Source organism: Oncorhynchus mykiss, chromosome 6 (genome assembly GCF_057628025.1).
Source record: "Oncorhynchus mykiss isolate SJ-2025 chromosome 6, ASM5762802v1, whole genome shotgun sequence".
Lineage (NCBI taxonomy): Eukaryota > Metazoa > Chordata > Actinopteri > Salmoniformes > Salmonidae > Oncorhynchus > Oncorhynchus mykiss.
Window position 1 is genome coordinate 19,895,663 of NC_143027.1, and position 21,347 is coordinate 19,917,009.

Below are 21,347 nucleotides of genomic sequence, written 5' to 3' on the forward strand. Positions count from 1 at the left end.
CTCGTGTCTACTAACGATGGCTCCTTGGGAGGAGATGGCGTTGCGTGACTTCCACCCCTGTCTTTTAGACATTTGGCATTATTGTAAACCATCTTTAGTTTGACTTCTATAAAGGGATGTATTTCCATAGCTGTTTTACTGTAGTTTCTCCCTTTGTTCTTTAGGATACTAAGATAACGTATCGTAATACAATGCCTCGGTTTTGCTTTCAACAAACGTACTGTGAACCCACATAAGACTGTGTTATTAATTGGGGCGGCAGGGTAGCTTAGTGGTTAGAGTGTTTGACTAGTTACCGGAAGGTTGCAAATTCAAACCCCCGAGCTGACAATGTACAAATCTGTCGTTCTGCCCCTGAGCAGGCAGTTATCCCACTGTTCCTAGGCCGTCATTGAAAATAAGAATTTGTTCTTAACTGACTTGCCTAAATAAAGGTAAAATAAAAATGTAAGTGACATTTTCAAGGCTATGTTTTTTATTCCGCATGATCCGCAGCCTGATAATGAAATATGCACCGTAGTGTATAACATGATCAACACATTATACAATTACATCAGTCATTTCGCAGACACTCTTATCCAGAGCAACTTACAGTAGTGCATGCATACATAAGTGAAGCACACACTACCTTCCATTGAAGTAGCATCAGCACGGAGCGGTGTGATAAACAAAATTGTGATATCTATTGATTGGAGGGTTATCCACTGAGCTTCACATCTCCCCACAGATTTTTGATTTTCTCATTTGCTGCGGTGGGCTCCCTGTCTGTCCCACAACAGCCTTGCTGTGTTTCTGTTAAGATCAAAATGCAAAAGCTATTACACACTGGAGGGTTTGTCTGAATCACACCGAATGGCTGTGAATTTTAAACGCAGGATTAGGGGCTTCTGAGAGAGAGTCACAGGGGAGTAGTGCAGTCAGTTGAGTGCTAATTTGACATTTTTTACAAACATAGCCCTGGCAGTTCAGCGTTGGAGGCTGCCTGACCCAAACCACAGAACACCATGGCCAAATGTTCTTTCCAAAAGGAAATTATCTGACCGTGGTGAACGATCTGCTTTGCATATCACAAAATTGGCCAACTGTTCACACTATTGAAATCTTCAGGGTGTAAAATGTGTTATTGGTCAGACAGACCAATTAAGAGCCAAAAACTCAAGTTGACAACATCTGTAGAATTCAACCTTCACTGGTTTCTGTTATTAACATTTTAGGTACACTATACAGTAGATAATTGCTCATTGCTATAGCACAAAAAAACTGGTATTATCCTGTGCAATGATTCTAAAACCATGACTCCTTGCCTTAGAAACATGTGAAGGTCAACAACTTTTTATATATTTTGAGATCATACTGTGTCTGCATGTGTGTATTCCTTTATTTAATGCACCTCTACACATACCCTGTAATTCATGTGCCACTATATTATGTGGGTGTGAGCATACTTTCATTTTCAGTGTTATCAAAAACTTTTTCATCATACTGTTTATTATTATTTTATGAAAAAAATATATCCGGCTTCTAGTCACTTTCTCCTAATCCCTGCCTACATGAACATATCTACCTCAAATACTCCAGTATCCCTGCACATTGTACATTTGGTACTGGCACTGACCCTATACAGTGAATTCGGAAAGTATTCAGACCCCTTGACTTTTTCCACATTTTATGTTACAGCCTTATTCTAAAATTGATTCAATTGTTTTTTTACCTCATCAATCTACACACAATACCCCATGATGACAAAGCAAAAACAGGTTTTTAGAAATGTTTGCAAAAAAATGTGTATGTCACATTTACATAAGTGTTCAGATCCTTTACTCAGTACTTTGTTTAAGCACCTTTGGCAGCGATTACAGCCTCAAGTCTTCTTGGGTATAACGCTACAAGGTTGGCACACCTGTATTTGGGGAGTTTCTCCCAATCTTCTCTGCAGATCCTCTCAAGCTCTGAAAGGTTGGATAGGGAACGTCGCTGCACAGCTATTTTCAGGTCTCTCCAGAGATGTTCGATCGGGTTCAAGTCCGGGCTTTGGCTGGGCCACTCAAGGACATTCAGAGACTTGTCCTGAAGCCATTTATGCATTGTCTTTGCTGTGTGCTTAGGGTCGAGGAACTCTAGAGCTCTGTCAGAGAAACCATCGGCCAAGGTCCTTCTCCCCTGATTACTAAGTTTGGCCGGGCTACCAGCTTTAGGAAGAGTGTTAGTGATTCCAAGCTTCTTCCATTTAAGAATGATGGAGGCCACTGTGTTCTTGGGGACCTTCAATGCTGCAGAAATATTTTGGTATCCTTCCCCAGATCTGTGCCTCGACACAAACCTGTCTCTGAGCTCTAAGGACAATTCCTTTGACCTCATGGTTTTTGCTCTGACATGCACTGTCAACTTTGGGACCTTATATAGACAGGTTTCCAAATCATGTCCAATCAATTACATTTACCACAGGTGGACTCCAATCAAGTTGTAGAAACATCTCAAGGATGGTCAATAGAAACAGGATTCACCTGAGCTCAATTTCGAGTCTCATACCAAAGGGTCTGAATACTTATGTAAATTAGGTTTATCTGTTTTTTATCTTTAATAAATTTGCAAACATTTCTAAAAATCATTTTTTGCTTCATCGTTAGGGGGGTTTGTGTGTTGATTGATGAGGATTTTTTTCTTACATTTTAGAATAAGGCTGTAACGTAACAAATTGTAGAAAAGTGAAGGGGTCTCAATAATTTCCGAATGCATTCTGTTCATCTTTCCCTGATCCTGACTAGTCTCCCAGTCCCTGCTGCTGAAAAACATCCCCACAGCATGATGCTGCCACCACCATGCTTCACCGTAGGGATGGTATAAGCCAGGTCATGAGCAGTGGCTGGCTTCCTCTCTTATTTCTCCTTTTTTCATTTCTTATTTTTATTAGTTATAATATTTTATATTGAATACTCCACTGTTGGATAGGGCTTGCAAGTTAAGCACTTCACTGTAGTTATGCATGTGACAAATTAAACTTGAACTTGACTGTTTTCCCAGGTCGAGAGTTTTATGAAACATCCCCTTATGAACCTGTGATGCCTGTTCGCCACCCTGATGCATTCCGTCTCGCTTCCATTATCTCAGGTAAGAGCGACCATTTTATGTAAAACTAAATGACTATGCCATATGAAAAGACTATAAAAATACAATGACATGTAATAAGTATAATTACAACACTAATACTCTTAAAGATAAAAGATAGAACAGAAAGGATTTCTTATTTCATGAAGAAAAAAAAATTGCTCATGGCTGAGGGAAGCGGTTTGCCCGTTTCTCTCCAATTAGGTATTTTATGGATAACATTTTTTGTCCATTTGGGCAACTCCTTTCTGTCTCAACAGCCCCAAAGCCAAAAGTTCCATTCAGCCTCTTTAAGGCTTTTATCCTCTTTATATTCCTTGGTTCTCCAAGGGGGGGTCTTGCTTACATAAACCCATGTATTTGCCTCCATATTCCCATCTATAGATTTTCCTTTCAGTTTGATTTCCTATTTGGTTTACTAATTACAAAGCAATTATTCAGCATGGGAACTATTGCTCACATTTAATTATCTGGTTGTTACTGAGAGGGCATTACTAATCAATGCAGATCTTATTATAAGACATAGCAAAAAAAAAATGAAGGTTAGATTGGAGGATCGCAGGGCCATTGCCACAGCTATAGGAGATATAGGATATAGTCACTTGAAAATCCAATCATTTTCTTTCATCCAGTTCCTACAGAAATTGCCAGAGGATGATCCAGCCTCATTTGCCAAAAGCAGTATACAGCAGAGATGCCACATTTGCTTTTCCTGGCCGATGCCTCATGCTTTGTTTCATATCTTGGAGGTACAAGAAAGACATGCTTTTTGCATAATCCCTTTAGCTTGAAGTCAGCAAATGACATGGTTGTTTGAAAATATACTGGTTTGATATATCAAAAAAGGAGAGCACCAGACAAAATATAAATTGGAAGTTGCTTTGAATACCTTGGCGTTTTAGATTGTTAAGAAGGCCATCTGCTTTTCTTTACTCTATAGTACTAAAATTGTTGGAGCTCAGGTAGCTTACGTCTTGGTTATTTTTCAGCTCATTTGAAACATGTTAAAATGTGTCTGAGACTCATTAATATGTCAATTTTTGTTACAAATGTTTCCTACACTCTTTCAAAGGTGAAAAATCTGATTTGCTCTCCTAAATCCATTTAGCCTCTAGCCCTAGGTTACTTATTATTTATCATTTGAGGACAGAATCATTGATTGTGGTAGTGGTAAAAGCCCATTGGCAAACATATAAGTAATTACACAGTTGTTCTCTGAAATACTTTTCCCTTTGATTTCAACTGCACAAAAGTGTGCTTAATCACGTATAAAACGGTAAACTGAACCGAAGCTCAGGGAATGTGATATCTTGCTGTGTTGATGAGGATGGTGAAAAACACTCTCCAGGAGGAAGGTTAGAAAATTGAAAAATAATCTCTACAACTTCAAGAGTTTATAGTGAGAGAGATAAGGGGGGAAAACATTGATGAGAAAAAAAACCACTCCACTGTATCTCCAAATGAACACAGGGCAAAGCAACAAAGCGACTGACAGAGAGGAGAATGCCAGTCTGCTTTACCAAGTCAACTCTCACAAGTCCACCATTTTCTTACTTCAAGTTGTACAAGAACATAGTCTTACTCTTGGGCATTGTGATGGATATTGGATAGCACTCGTATCATTTTTCCACCTCAACCGGTTGGCCCCTAATCAAAGCCCAGATGAAAATGATTGTCATATTATGAAATATCCCATAGCATACAAGTATATAATTGAATGTAATTTCTATTTTATTGTACGCAAATTACTCTGTCCTTGTGACCCAATTTTGAGTTAATTCACTTTTCTGTGCAGATTCCAGGATTAAAAAAAAAGCAGCCCACACCGGCCCTCCAGAAGTTGAGTTTGACTCCCCTTAGTTAGACCTTCTTACTCGGCCTAATAATCCTCTCACCTCTCTGTTCCACATGCCCATCAACTAATTCAGTTCAGAAACCTATTTCTACAGCTGGGGAAAAAGGATCAGCATGCAGCCCAATGCTAGACGTCCTCACCTTACCCTCATAACAATGACTGTTTCATTGTCAAAGACAATGTTGCCCTGATGTGTGCTAGAGTACTGTCGTTGTTCCGCTGCTGTACTATGTGTAGTTATAATCCGTTTACATTTACAATTAGCTCACAGTTGCCTCTTTGTTTTCTCCATGGACACTTAATGAGTGTTGGGGGTCTAAGGGTAACGTATTAGTTGTTTGTGCAGTCAGCTTTATTCTAAGAAGGTGGTATTAAATAGAATACTGAATAATCCTCCAAACAAGGGCCTGGCAACCCTCATTAGTCGGTTTTGTTGGTACAATTAGACATTCTACACTAATGTTTGGGGAATACGTGAATCGACTAACTTGCATATTTCTGCTGCAATGATATTTGTCTCAGGTTTGATATGAATGATTGTCAAATTTGGGAAACATTTCTGGTAAAGCAGCCATTATCTTCTTAGAGCACATACTACATCTTATAAAACAGCTTTCCTACTGATACCATAGCAGATCCCAAACATGGGCAGTCAGGCTTTCTGTAGGCAAATGTAGTAGTGTGTAGTCAAGGCAATCCCTGGCCACTGGAAACCTTGCTGTGACACAAGCCTGAGCTAAAACACGGATGAATCCTTTGACATGGAAATGCTTGACATGCTCCCAGGGGTATGGACTAAAGACTTTCTAGCAAGCCCCTGCACACTCACCAAGGGCTATATTAAATCCAAACTTTGGCACCCATCCTAATTACAGTGAGCATACCTGAAGCCAAGAGCCCCACTCTAACCTGTACTGAACTCCTGCTCCCCGGAGTCCAGGATGATATATGAAATGCAGGTTTCAAATAATGGAGAGAGAGAGCAATTACTGTGGAAGGAAGATCCCTTACTCTGGAAAATGTGTAAATCCAGATCCCTTGACTGGGCTGTACTTACTGCACTGTGCTTTTCAGGAGATGGCCATCACATAGTTTTAATTTATGAGCACTGTGGACGAACGCCCTATTATAACCCTGTTTATAGCCCAGTCAAAGAGCGGGGATATCATAAAAGAAATTCAGTGTATATTTTTGTGCTTGCCAAAAACCAATTAAAGTCACACATGTTGCTACATAGCCTGCACTGCATGATAAACATGCCTCTGACTTGCATGCAAAGATGCATCAACAGAGCCACATTGTAACAGTCACCACCAACAAAGGTTTATTTCAATGCAGCAACATGCAGATAAACAGTTGTTGTCCCACAGTGAATATCTTCGATGAACTGGAATAATCAGGACACAGCCCTCTATTTCCAGGATGACTTAATACAGCAGAAGACTCTGGGTATTGTGATGGTGAGGCCATTCCAAGAGGTTTCCCAAGACTGGCTGTATCTGCTGTGTGCAGCAATGGGACTACACCGAAAGAGATATCAGAATCACCCTTCTTGCATTACTGAAAGGTGTATAGGCAAAACCTTTCATAATGCACTAGACATTTTTTATTTTTCTGTAACAATATATCTTCCATCCAGCTACTCTCTCTGATTATATGTAGAGGACCTTTGTGTCAGGATATCTCTCTGCTTTGAGTACCCAATTCAATCTCTTCTCCCCAATCAGAAAAAGTAAAACCTCACTGCTTGGTCAGATAAATAAATAAATATTTGTGCCTCTTCCTTCTCTTATTTAGTTTTTATCCTGGAACCCCTGTGCCCCACATTACAGGCTGCAGATGGCCAGAGGAGATTTAGGTGCTGCAATCCATCACTGTTATGTGTAGCGCCTTTGGACAGCACCCCCAAAACACCCCTCCAGCTGGACTGGCCTGGTTCTGGACCGCTTTGGCCAGGTTTGGCCCAGTTTGGCCTCATTCCCTGCTGCTAATATCAGCATTTCTTTGGAGTCCAATCTAGTATTTAGTATTAGTATTTTATTAGGATCCCTATTAGCTGTTGCCAAGGTAGCAGCTACTCTTCCTGGGGTCCAAACAGAGATAAAACATTATACAAACCATTGTGCATTATACAAATGTACATTGCTCCATTCTTACATTTCAATACTACATTACATTACTAAGAATAATGTGTGGGTGCGTGTAGAGTGGGTGTTTTAGAGTATGTGTGTTAGTGTGCGTCTCTCACAGTCCGCATTGTGCTGTGAGGTGTTGTTTTATCTGTTTTTTTAAATTCCGATTTTACTGCTAGCTTGAATTACCTGAGGTGGAAGACAGTTACATATAGTCATGGCTCTATATTACAGTGTGCTTCCTAGCCTCTGTTCTGGACTTGGGGACTGTGAAGAGACCTCTGGTGGCAAGTCTTGTGGGTTATGTATGTGTGTCTGAGCTGCGATTGAACAGACAGTTCGGTACGTCAATACCTCTTACAAAGACCTGCAATGATGCAGCCAATCTCTACTCTAGTTTGAGCCAGAAGAAATTGATATGCATGTTGTTGATATTAGCCCCCCGTGCTCTGTTCTGGGCCAACTGTAATTTGCCTATGTCCTTTGTTGCAGCACTTGACCATATAAGTGGGCAGTAGTCCAGCCTATGGGACTTGTTTGGTTGATTGTGATGTCAAGAAAGCAGAGCAGCACATTATCTTGGACAGACCTCTCCATATTTTAGCAACTGTTGAATCAATATGTTTTGACAATGTTAGCTTACAATTGAGAGTTACACACCAAGCAGTTTATTCTCCTCAACTTGCTCAATCGGAACATTATACTTTACTAGATTTAGATGAGGTTTAGGGTTTAACTAATGATTTGTCCCAAATACAATGCTTTTAGTTTGTTATTTATCACTTATTACTAATAATCCATTCTAAAACTGACAGTAGCTCTTTGTTAAGTGTTGCAGTGATTTCTCTTGCTGTGGTAGCTGATGTGTATGATGTTGATTCATGGGCGTACATAAAGATCATCACAGATCATCCCACAGCCCTTGACCTAGCATGTTCTCCTCCTGGGGGCAGCCTTGGTGAATGAGGGATAAAGACGAAGCTAACAAATCAAAAATGTTTTCCAATCTTTACTAAATGGAATCCCCCTTTTCATTTTCCCCCTATCGACAGGAAGTTGTGTCCATGTGGTTGAAAAAGAGAATTTGCTTTTTTGGGGTTCTGTTGCTCTTTTGACTGTAACACCTGTTCCACTAGTGTATACACTCTATACACATCGAGAGCTGACTGGTTTGCATTCACTGCCTGGTATGGCAACTGCTCAACCTCCGACCGCAAGTCACTACAGAGGGTAGTGCGAATGGCCCAGTACATCACCGGGGCCAAGCATCCTGCCATCCAGGACCTCTATACCAGGCGGTGTCAGAGGAAGGCTCTAAAAATTGTCAAAGACTCCAGCCACCTAAGTCATAGACTGTTCTCTCTAGTACCACACGGCAAGCGGTACCAGAGTGCCAAGTCTAGGTCCAAGAGGCTTCGAAACAGCTTCTACCGCCAAGCCATAAGACTGCTGAAAATCTAGTCAAATGGCTACCCTGACTATTTGTAGTGAACCCCCCCCCCCTCCCCCACTCACCCCTGTTGTCATCTATGCATAGTCACTTTAATAACTCTACCTACATGTACATACTACTTCCAATAACCGGTGCCCCCTTCACATTGACTCTGTATCGGTACCCCCATGTATATAGTCTCATTGTTATTTCACTGCTGCTCTATAATTGTTTATTTTATCTCTTATTCTTATCTGTATTTTTTTGAAACTGCATTGTTGGATAGGGTCTCGTAAGTAAGCATTTCACTGTAAGGTCTACTAGACCTGTTGTATTCTGCGCATGTGACTAATACAATTTGATTTGATGTTATAAGTTATACTAATGAAATTGTGTTTCCATAGCTAGGGGTGACAACAACCTCTGCATAATCAAAATGGTTGCTTTGTGAGAAGGTGTTAAAGTTAGTCATTGTTATGTAAATGCAAGCTGGAATGTACCAGTGGCCTGGCGTTGGCCCCAGGTGAGAGCAGGTCCAGTGAGACACGGGTGCCAGCCTGCTTAGATGGAAACAGAAAAACCTGAGCCTTTTGGGTAAAACGTGGTTAATCCTGGATATAAATGCTCCGTGTTTGTGTGATGTCCATTCTGTGCATGGCATTTCTAGGATTGATCATCTGTGATTCACCACTTACAGACAGTACAGCTGCTCATGCAGTCCATCGGAAAGGTTTTTCCTCATTGCTGCGTGATAGACACAGAGTGAGATTGGTTCTGTTGAATAAGAGATGAATCTCCCTGGATGTCACCAAGCCAGCGCACCCTCTGAAATACCATAATCTACAGGAAGAGGGAGGTTATGTTCTCTGATACAGTCTAAGTACAAGGGAAGCGGAATGTGAGTGAGTGTGATACTCTTTTATTAGTGATATCTCAAAAGCAGATGGGCATGTACCACCACCACCAGTCCAAACTGCTCTCAGACTATGCACATTTATTGACTTCTGTTTTCTACAATATCTAGATGACATGGTGTGATCACAGTAAGTAAAGGAAATGGTTCATCTGCCACTTAAACTGTCCAATAGGCCACAATACTGCAGCACAGTGAGCCTTTCCCATGTCCTTGAGCTCCTGGGTTTAATATTCCATACTCACAAACCAATTACACATGTCAATAAGCAACAAGACATCTAATTCACATGTTGTAAACAGTATCAAGGTCTGTGTTATGGTGTTTAGTTACAGTGGTACATCATGTTCTTTCTTAGTGGTGGGAAGAATCCAGGGAGACATGAAGCAATCACATGAGCAGAATCAACTTTATTCATTCACATTTCACTCAAGGCCTCTCCAAATCAATTATTCAGTAAGAATGGATATAGGTGAGCTATCCAAGTCTCAGATGGCTTGGCGTTGGCTTGGAAAAAATATATGATATTGAATAACCCCTAGCATAGGGAGAGCACTAAGACCATCATCATGAAGCCCACTTTCAGCACTCACAAACTTGACAACATAAATGGTCATAAGTAGTCGGAGCACATCAATTTAACTTGTGTTATGTGATATCATGATGGTGTCCAAATAATTTTGTCACGAGCCAGTTAAGAAATGCTATAGGTCAGACTCGTAATAACAACACAGCTTTGCAATAGATACAGTGCCTTGCGAAAGTATTCGGCCCCCTTGAACTTTGCGTCCCTTTGCCACATTTCAGGCTTCAAACATAAAGATCTAAAACTGTATTTTTTTGTGAAGAATCAACAACAAGTGGGACACAATCATGAAGTGGAACGACATTTATTGGATATTTCAAACTTTTTTTAACAAATCAAAAACTGAAAAATTGGGCGTGCAAAATTATTCAGCCCCCTTAAGTTAATACTTTGTAGCGCCACCTTTTGCTGCGATTACAGCTGTAAGTCGCTTGGGGTATGCCTCTATCAGTTTTGCACATCGAGAGACTGAAATTTTTTCCCATTCCTCCTTGCAAAACAGCTCGAGCTCAGTGAGGTTGGATGGAGAGCATTTGTAAACAGCAGTTTTCAGTTCTTTCCACAGATTCTCGATTGGATTCAGGTCTGGACTTTGACTTGGCCATTCTAACACCTGGATATGTTTATTTTTGAACCATTCCATTGTAGATTTTGCTTTATGTTTTGGATCATTGTCTTGTTGGAAGACAAATCTCCATCCCAGTCTCAGGTCTTTTGCAGACTCCATCAGGTTTTCTTCCAGAATGGTCCTGTATTTGGCTCCATCCATCTTCCCATCAATTTTAACCATCTTCCCTGTCCCTGCTGAAGAAAAGCAGGCCCAAACCATGATGCTGCCACCACCATGTTTGACAGTGGGGATGGTGTGTCCAGGGTGATGAGCTGTGTTGCTTTTACGCCAAACATAACGTTTTGCATTGTTGGCAAAAAGTTCAATTTTGGTTTCATCTGACCAGAGCACCTTCTTCCACATGTTTGGTGTGTTCTCCCAGGTAGCTTGTGGCAAACTTTAAACAACACTTTTTATGGATATCTTTAAGAAATGGCTTTCTTCTTGCCACTCTTCCATAAAGGCCAGATTTGTGCAATATACGACTGATTGTTGTCCTATGGACAGAGTCTCCCACCTCAGCTGTAGATCTCTGCAGTTCATCCAGAGTGATCATGGGCCTCTTGGCTGCATCTCTGATCAGTCTTCTCCTTGTATGAGCTGAAAGTTTAGAGGGACGGCCAGGTGTTGGTAGATTTGCAGTGGTCTGATACTCCTTCCATTTCAATATTATCGCTTGCACAGTGCTCCTTGGGATGTTTAAAGCTTGGGAAATCTTTTTGTATCCAAATCCGGCTTTAAACTTCTTCACAACAGTATCTCGGACCTGCCTGGTGTGTTCCTTGTTCTTCATGATGCTCTCTGCGCTTTTAACGGACCTCTGAGACTATCACAGTGCAGGTGCATTTATACGGAGACTTGATTACACACAGGTGGATTGTATTTATCATCATTAGTCATTTAGGTCAACATTGGATCATTCAGAGATCCTCACTGAACTTCTGGAGAGAGTTTGCTGCACTGAAAGTAAAGGGGCTGAATAATTTTGCACGCCCAATTTTTCAGTTTTTGATTTGTTAAAAAAGTTTGAAATATCCAATAAATGTTGTTCCACTTCATGATTGTGTCCCACTTGTTGTTGATTCTTCACAAAAAATACAGTTTTATATCTTTATGTTTGAAGCCTGAAATGTGGCAAAAGGTCGCAAAGTTCAAGGCGGCCGAATACTTTCGCAAGGCATTGTAGTTAAGTGCAGATTATTTTTCCAATGCTCCCCTTCCCCCTTCTCTGCAGGGATGCACACTGTCACCCCTAAAGCCAACACCTGCTCTGACCCCAGCAAGACTTGTAACCCGTGCCTGGACGCAGCGAAGGCCTGCAACCTCAACAACACCTGTAAGAAACAGCGCTCCACCTACATTGCCACTTGCAGCAAAGGGGAACCGTGTAACCGTAAGCGCTGTCACAAGGCCCTGAGGCAGTTCCTGGACCGTGTGCCCACCGACTACAGCCACCAGCTGCTCTTCTGCCCCTGCCAGGACCTGGGCTGTGCTGAACGGAGGAGGCAGACCATCGTGCCCCTCTGCTCCTTCGAGGACAAAGTCAAACCCTACTGCCTGGAGCTAAGGAAGAACTGCCGCCAAGACCCCCTCTGCAGGTAAGAGTTTTATGAGTGGGGATTTGTCTGTGTGTGTGTGTCCATACTTCCATATAAAAAAAGTATTGACTCAGAAGGTTGAAAGTGTTGTAATCAAAATATATTAGTGTTTTATTTTTCATATATATTTTTTTACAAACATTAGAATTTTTCTTCCACTTTGACATTACAGAGTATTTTGTGTAGATCGTTTACAAAAAAAAAGACAATTAAATAAGTTTTAATCCCACCTTGTAACAAAACAACACAAAAAAAGTCAAGGGGTGTGAATACTTTCTGAAGGCACTGTATCTTAAAGTGTAACATCAACAAATGTTAACATACTGGTACAACTTTGTTGTCCATTAAAAACTGAAAGGTTTATTTTTGTTCTTTAATTGCCAATCGTCCAGACACGACATGACACACAAAGCTGAAAGAAGCATAGGAGCAGCCGAAGAGCAGCGCCTCTGGAGCAGGTTAGGGGTTAAGTGACTTGTTCAAGGGTGCAGCCGTCAGCCTAGCTTTTTGAACGGGCAACCCTCTGGTTACTGGCCTGCCCCACAACAGTATAAACTAGCAGCGCACATGCCCCACCCACCAGAGGATCTGTCTTTTTCAGGCATCTATTTAATGTGTTTGAGGGGTGCAGCGTCCACTTATCAAAAAATATGTTTTCATTATCACACACCAAATAGGTGCAGGGAAATGTGTTGTAAGTCATAGTAATACAGCACCCCTGAAACAAATTAGGGTTAAGTGCATTCCTCACTGGCACATTGTCAGGGTTTTCACTTTGTCGATTCAGGTATTTGAACTAGTTACCTTTTGTTTGACAAGCCCAACGCTCTAACCACTAGGCTATCTGCTGCCCTACATGCATATGTGCGTACGTGCCTCAGTGAGCGAGCTATTGGCCAAATGCAGGTATTGCTGAAATGAATTTATCATACTCTTATATACCCTTATATATGGTAAATAGGAAAAGAAGATCAGATAAAGAATGTTGGACTGCAATCTCCTCCTGTGACATCCTAAACTTTAGATTTCAGTGTTCAGCATCGCCTTAAGTTGATGTTGAGACTGGTGTTTTGTGGGTACTATTTAATGAAGCTGCCAGTTGAGGACTTGTGAGGCATTTGTTTCTAAAACTAGACACTCTAATGTACTTGTCCTCTTGCTCAGTTATGCACCGGGGCCTCCAACTCCTCTTTCTATTCTGGTTAGAGCCAGTTTGCGCTGTTCTGTGAAGGGTGTAGTACACAGCGGTGTGTACAAGATCTTCAGTTTCTTGGCGATTTCTCGCATGGAAGAGCCTTAATTTCTGAGAGCAGGAATAGGCTGACGATTTTCAGAAGAAAAGTATTTGTTTCTGGATATTTTGAGCCTGTAATCGAACCTACAAATACTGATGCTCCAGATACTCAACTAGTCTAAAGAAGGACAGTTTTATTGCATCTTAGACATGCTGCAAGGAGGCATGAGGACTGCAGATGTGGCCAGAGCAATACATTGCAATGTCTGTACGTGAGATGCCTAAGACAGCACTACAAGGAGACAGGACGGAAACCTGATCATCCTCACAGTGGCAGACCACGTGTAACAACACCTGCACAGGATCGGCACATCCGAACATCACACCTGCGGGACAGGTACAGGATGGCAACAACAAATGCCTGAGTTACACCAGGAACACACAATCCCTCCATCAGTGCTCAGACTGTCCGCAATAGGCAGAGAGAGGCTGGATTGAGGGCTTGTAGGCCTGTTGTAAGGCACGTCTTCACCAGACATCACCGGCAACAATGTCATCTATGGGCACAAACCCACCGTCGCTGAACCAGACAGGACTGGCAAAAAGTGCTCTTCACTGACGAGTTGCGGTTTTCTCTCACCAGGGGTGATGGTCAGATTTGCGTTTATCGTCGAAGGAATGAGCGTTACACCGAGGCCTGTACTCTGGAGCGGGATCGATTTGGAGGTGGAGGGTCCGTCATGGTCTGGGACGGTGTGTCACAGCATCATCGGACTGGGCTTGTTGTCATTGCAGGCAATCTCAATGCTGTGTGTTACAGGGAAGACATCCTCCTCCCTCATGTGGTACCCTTCCTGCAGGCTCATCCTGACATGACCCTTGACAGAACTTGACAGAGCTCCTCTCCCCTCCAACTCTTCCCTGGGTCCTTAGTGTACAAGAGAAAGTAGTGCACTATGGTTTTTCTTTTCCCAAATTATGTTCTCAGTTTTTAATTTTTCTTGGTTTGAAGTTTGTACAATTGTTCATAGAGAAACAACGAAATTGGATGTTCTGAGTCCATGTCAATGATTAAATCACATCAGAATACCTTTTTTTGGGGGGTCTGGAAGAAAACAAACACATATATTTTTTTTCGACATGGGTCCCATTATGCCAGGCGAAAACCAAAAACTGTATTCCACAATAATACCTCATACCAACAGTCAAGCATGGTGGTGTGATGGGTTGGGGCTGCTTTGCTGCCTCAGGACCTGGATGACTTGCCTTAATAGAAGGAACCATGAATTCTGCTCTGTATCAGAGAATTTTACAGGAGAATGTCAGGCCATCTGTCTGTGAGCTGAAGCTGGGTCATGCAGCAAGACAATGATCCAAAACACACAATCAAATCTACATGAAAATGGCAAAAAATGTACTAATTTTACGTTTTGGAAGTCAAGACCTAATCCCAAATGAGATGTTGTGGCAGGACTTGCAACGAGCAGTTCATGCTTGAAAATCCACACCTTTTGCTGAGTTACAGCTGTTCTGCATGGAATAGTCGGCCAAAATTCCTCCCCAGCGACATGAAACACTGATCAACAACTACAGGAAGTGTTTGGTTTGAGTCATTGCAGTAAAATCTGGCAATTGCTTTTTCACACATGGACATTGGGTGTTGTATAATTTTGTTAATGAAATAAATATGTAATTGTGTTATTTTTTCACTCAGGTACCCATTATCTAATATTAGGTTTTAGTTGAAAATCGGAAGATCTGAACATTCAGTATAAAAAAATATGCAAAAGAAGAGAACATTAGAAAGGGGGCAAATACTTTTTCACAGCACTTAACTCATGAAACCACACTATCCTTGACCAAATACAGTACCAGTCAAAAGTTTGGACACACCTACTCATTGAGGGTTTTTTCTTTGTTTTTACTATTTTCTACATGCAGAATAATATTGAAGACACCACATCTATGAAATTACACATATGGAATCATGTAGTAACCAAAAAAGTGTTAAACAAATCCAAATATATTTTATATTTGAGATTCTTCAAAGAAGCCACCCTTTGCCTTGATGACAGCTTTGCACACTCTTGGCATTCTTTCAACCACTTTCATGAGGTAGTCACCTGGAATGCATTTCAATTAACAGGTATGCCTTGTTATAAGTTAAATAGTGGAATTTCTTTCCTTCTTAACGTGTTTGAGCCAATGAATTGTGTTGTGACAGGGTAGGGGTGGTATACAGAAGATAGCCCTATTTGGTAAAAGACCAAGTCCAAATGATGGCAAAAACAGCTCAAATAAGCAAAGAGAAACGACAGCCCATCATTACTTTAAGACATGAAGGTCCGTCAATCCAGAAAATGTCAAGAACTTTAAGTGTCTTCAAGTGCTGGAGGAAACAGGTACAAAAGTATCTATATCCACAGTAAAACGAGTCCTATATCGACATATTCTGAAAGGCCACTCAGCAAGGAAGATGTCACAAATTTGTGGGCAGAACTGAAAATTTGTGTGCGAGCAAGGAGGCCAGCTCTTTCAGGAGGAATGGGCCAAAATTCAACCAACTTATTGTGGGAAGCTTGTGGAAGTGTCAAACGTTCCGGGTAGCCAAGTTAACAGTTTAAAGGCAATGCTACCAAATGCTAATTGAGTGTATGTAAACTTCTGACCCACTGGGAATGTGATGAAAGAAATAAAAGCCGAAATAAATCATTCTCTCTACTATTATTTTGACATTTCACATTCATAAAATTAAGTGGTGATCCTAACTGAACTGAGACAGGGAATTTTTACTAGGATTAAATGTCAGGAATTGTTTAAAACTGAGTTTAAATGTACACTGCTCAAAAAATAAAGGGAACACTTAAACAACACAATGTAACTCCAAGTCAATCACACTTCTGTGAAATCAAACTGTCCACTTAGGAAGCAACACTGATTGACAATACATGTCACATGCTGTTATGCAAATGGAATAAACAACAGGTGGAAATTATAGGCAATTAGCAAGACACCCCCAATAACGGAGTGGTTCTGCAGGTGGTGACTACAGACCACTTCTCAGTTCCTATGCTTCCTGGCTGATGTTTTGGTCACTTTTGAATGCTGGCGATGCTTTCACTCTAGTGGTAGCATGAGACGGAGTCTACAACCCACACAAGTGGCTCAGGTAGTGCAGCTCATCCAGGATGGCACATCAATGCGAGCTGTGGCAAGAAGGTTTGCTGTGTCTGTCAGCGTAGTGTCCAGAGCATGGAGGCGCTACCAGGAGACAGGCCAGTACATCAGGAGACGTGGAGGAGGCCGTAGGAGGGCATCAACCCAGCAGCAGGACCTCTACCTCCGCCTTTGTGCAAGGAGGAGCAGTAGGAGCGCTGCCAGAGCCCTGCAAAATGACCTCCAGCAGGCCACAAATGTGCATGTGTCTGCTCAAACGGTCAGAAACAGACTCCATGAGGGTGGTATGAGGGCCCGACGTCCACAGCTGGGGGTTGTGCTTACAGCCCAACACCGTGCAGGACGTTTGGCATTTGCCAGAGAACACCAAGATTGGCAAATTAGCCACTGGCGCCCTGTGCTCTTCACAGATGAAAGCCGGTTCACACTGAGCACATGTGACAGACGCGACAGTCTGGAGACGCCGTGGAGAACGTTCTGCTGCCTGCAACATCCTCCAGCATGACCGGTTTGGCGGTGGGTCAGTCATGGTGTGGGGTGGCATGTCTTTGGGGGGCCGCACAGCCCTCCATGTGCTCGCCAGAGGTAGCCTGACTGCCATTAGGTACCGAGATGAGATCCTCAGACCCCTTGTGAGATCATATGTTGGTGCGGTTGGCCCTGGGTTCCTCCTAATGCAAGACAATGCTAGACCTCATGTGGCTGGAGTGTGTCAGCAGTTCCTGCAAGAGGAAGGCATTGATGTTTTGGACTGGCCTGCCCGTACCCCAGACCTGAATCCAATTGAGCACATCTGGGACATCATGTCTCGCTCCATCCACCAACGCCACGTTGCACCACAGACTGTCCAGGAGTTGGCGGATGCTTTAGTCCAGGTCTGGGAGGAGATCCCTCAGGAGACCCTCCACCACCTCATCAGGAGCTTGTGGTAGTGCTGCAATCAGTTGGTTGTCAAGTTGGATTGAGCAGATATTCCCGTATATTTTCAATAACTGCATATGTGACACAACTCCTCCATTTCTATTCATAATATCATTAACAAATATAATAAAATTTTTAAACACTTTTTCCATAAAGAATGTTTTTGTATTAATCAGTATATTTGAGTTTAACCATAACATTAATTGTAATATTTGTTCTATCTTTTCTGGAGGATTAAACTGAAATTGTCACCAGCTTGTATGGCTTGTTTAAGAAAGGGCGATCCTTTAAACAACATTTCAGTTGTAATCTGTATAAAGGCAAAAATGCAATTTTTGAACAAAGTATGAGCCTTTCTTAATAATCTACCGGAGAACGGTTTTGGGTTCAAGTATAACTTATGTATGAGGGAAGATTTTAGTGAGAGGTTTAAAGCTTTAATATTTAATAGTTTTAGCCCCCCAAACTCATATTCATTATATAAAAAGGCACATTTTGTCTGGTTTTACATTCCAATTAAAATGAAATATGTTTTGCTAATATATTTTTTTTTTAAAGAGTCATCTGGAGTAGGCAGTAGTAAGTAAGTAAGTAAGTAAGTAAACTGTGAACAGACCAAATAATTAATTAATCAATGTGATTTTTCCATAAATAGACATGTTTGCAGAACCTCTCCATGGTTGCAGAATCTTATCTATTTTTGCCAACTTTCTATTGAAATGAATTGTGGTAAGTTAGTTTATATTTTTTCGCCCGTTTTATTGGTAAACTACAAGGTAATGTAAACACTTTTTTTAACAATACAATATGTATTGTCGTAATTAGGCTAGAATAGTGATCAAGATCTTCAATGAGACTGTGTAGGGATCCAGATTGCGGATCCCTACACAAAAACTAGAGTCATCGGCATACATTGACACAATTATTGTTGTTTTTACCCTTTATTCTCCCCAATTTCGTGGTAACCAATTGTTTTAGTAGCTACTATCTTGTCTCATCGCTACAACTCAGGCTCGGGAGAGACAAAAGTTGAAAGTCATGTGGCACTGCTTCTTAACACAGCGCGCATCCAACCCGGAAGCCAGCCACACCAATGTGTCGGAGGAAACACCATGCAGCCTTGGCTAGCGCGCACTGCACCCAGCCCGCCACAGGAGTCACTGGTGCGTGATGAGACAAGGATTTTCCTACCGGCCAAACCCTCCCTAACCCGGACGACGCTAGGCCAATTGTGCGTCGCCCCACAGACCTCCCGGTCGCGACAGAGCCTGGGCGCGAACCCAGAGTCTCTGGTGGCGCAGCTGGCGCTGCAGTACAGCGCCCTTAACCACTGTGCCACCCGGGAGGTGACACTTTTGTTTCTAACCCCTTAATGTTCTTGTTGGATGTAATTTTAATAGCTAGCATTTCAATGGCCATAATAAATAGATATGCAGACAACGGATAGCCTTGTTTTACTCCTCTTAAAAGCTCAATACTTTCTGAGAAGTAACCATTATTTACTATTTTACATCTGGGGTTGCTGTACATAACTTTAACCCATTGTATAAGAGATTCAACTCAATTTAAAGTAATCCAGGCATTTATATATACATTCCAGTTGTACTTTATCAAATGCCTTTTCTAAATTTGCTATGAAGTCCAGTTCTGGTATCTTCGGTGTTTCATAATGTTCAATTGTTTCAAGTAATTGTCGTATATTATCTCCAATATATTGTCCATGTGAAAAACCTGTCTGATCAGTTTGAATAACATCTGGTAAAAACCTTTTTTCATTCTATGTGCTATGAATTTTGCCAGGATTTTCGCATCAAAACATTGAAGTGTTAGAGGCCTCCAGTTTTTGAAATGGACTGGATATTTATGCTTACCGCCTGAGTCCTGTTTTAGTAGTAATGAAATCAGACCTTCTTGTTGAGTACCTGAAAGTCTAGAATATTTGTGTTAGATTCATAGTTTGGCATGCTGTTTAACTCTTTAGTGTTAGTTTGCATGATGCCTCTGTGTTTAGCTCAAGTTTACTGTTTCAAACTATTCCTGCAGTGTCCAATTTTGAAATGTCACTTTACATTCATTCTACTTGAATAGAGGTTCCTGGCCTCCCAGGCTCAGTCGTAATAGAAAAAAACTCCCAATCCCTTTTCTTACAGTAAATCCATGCAGTGTGTTATTAGTGTGTGGAAGGTCCATCGTCTCTCCTCCGATTTATGATTGTCTTCATAATTGCTTTTCGTCAGCTTTGTGTAATCTATGGTCAGGTGAAGTTGCTCTGGGTGACCTTTTCACCCCCCATGTGTCTGCTGTGCACTTCCTTATTGTGACGCGTATGAAATACTCTGTTAGAGGTTATTATCTTCCCCTGTTGTACGCCCTATGGAGGTCAATAGTGCAATGTGTGGAAATAAGATAGGAGTGGGTCAGTGTGACCATAATAAGATACTGGACAAGGGTGCAATGCCCCTACTAAGACAAATATGTCTGATATGCAAGAGCATGACACTAAGATGCTCATTCAATTAGTCAGTCTTACTGAATATTCCCATTGTTTATTTCAACCTTGTGTCCATACAAATTGGCCACACGGTAAGGCATTCTGGTAGTGGCAGATCTGTCACCTCTATCTCTACCCACCTACCCATCTGTACTATGCCTGTGTTTTGATCCATCTAATTTGCACATGACCTGTTTGTGCTCGGTTTAGGATCTTAGACTCTCATTTTTCAAATCAGCTTTGATATCTGCTGACAATATTGGCTTCAGACTGCTGAAGGTACAAGGACCAAGGACAGGGATTGTTGCTGTTATTTTATCGTGGGACTTCCTGAAGCTGTGCGATCAGGGCCAGCTTAGATAAAGCATTGGGGAAGTAAATGGCTGCAGTATTGCCTTTAACATTGATGATGATTATGAGTGTATGATGCATGGAACTTTATGGTATAAACATTTGAATGTGTGTATTATTATTTTAAATGTATGCACTTCTGTCCTTTGAGATGTTATTGTTTATTAATGTTCTGTATTATGTCATGTTTTATGTTTTGTGTCGACCCCAGGAAGAGTAGCTGCTGCTTTAGCAGTAGCTAATGGGGTTCCTAATAAAATAGTACTAATAAATTAAATAAATAAAATAGTAGCTAATAAAATAGTAGCTAATGGGGTTCCTAATAAAAATAGATGATATGCATTAATCTGCAAGTAAAGACAGTTGTAAAGCAGCCCTGCCATCGCACTCGTCCTAGCCTCTTTACATCCTTGAATATCTCAAGCCCTCTTCACTGTGAACAAGAACTAGGCATTGGCTGTTTCCTGCCTCCCCATACCAAGGATGGGTGGATACAGGATGGAAGGAGTGTATCATTGAACTACAGACTTCCAAGAGTGCTGCCTGATTCCAAACAGGCCGATACATGAGCAGCCCCATTTCATCTGAAAGTTGACGGGTGGGGATAGAGAATCAATCCTGCTGTAGCTACGGCAGGAGAGGCCAGTGGTTTGGCCACAGCGGTATAGATCTCCAGCCATGTCTTCAGAGGCTAATCTGGAGGCGAAAGAAATGCACACATGTGTAGGTGAGGTGCTGGCTAGAGGAGGAGAACACTTTAAAAAGAAAAGGAGAGCCACACACTCTAGGAGCTCAGATGCAATAATTGTCTAACCTGTCTTCAGAGGCCAACAGACATCCAGTACCAGCATAGTCGGATCTTTGGGGGAGCTACGTAGAGCTGAAGAGCTTTGTACAAGAACTAGGCATTGACTGTTTCCTGCTCTCACACCTGGCTTTAGT

The 21,347-nt window shown here is 41.6% G+C and overlaps 1 protein-coding gene across 2 annotated transcripts in view; it reads left to right on the top strand.

Moving 5' to 3' along the window:
- The window catches only part of LOC110525417 (GDNF family receptor alpha-2), a 66,641-nt gene that overhangs the window by 23,077 nt on the left and 22,217 nt on the right, over window positions 1–21,347 (top strand). The window contains exons 3-4 of one of the 2 annotated variants that reach the window (XM_021605496.3): window positions 3,022–3,108; window positions 11,868–12,231. In XM_021605496.3, coding sequence (XP_021461171.2) covers window positions 3,022–3,108; window positions 11,868–12,231 — 451 coding nt within the window. Of the gene's footprint in view, window positions 1–2,765; window positions 3,109–11,867; window positions 12,232–21,347 lie in introns of both variants that reach the window. The other variant, XM_090237174.1, reaches the window with a different exon arrangement.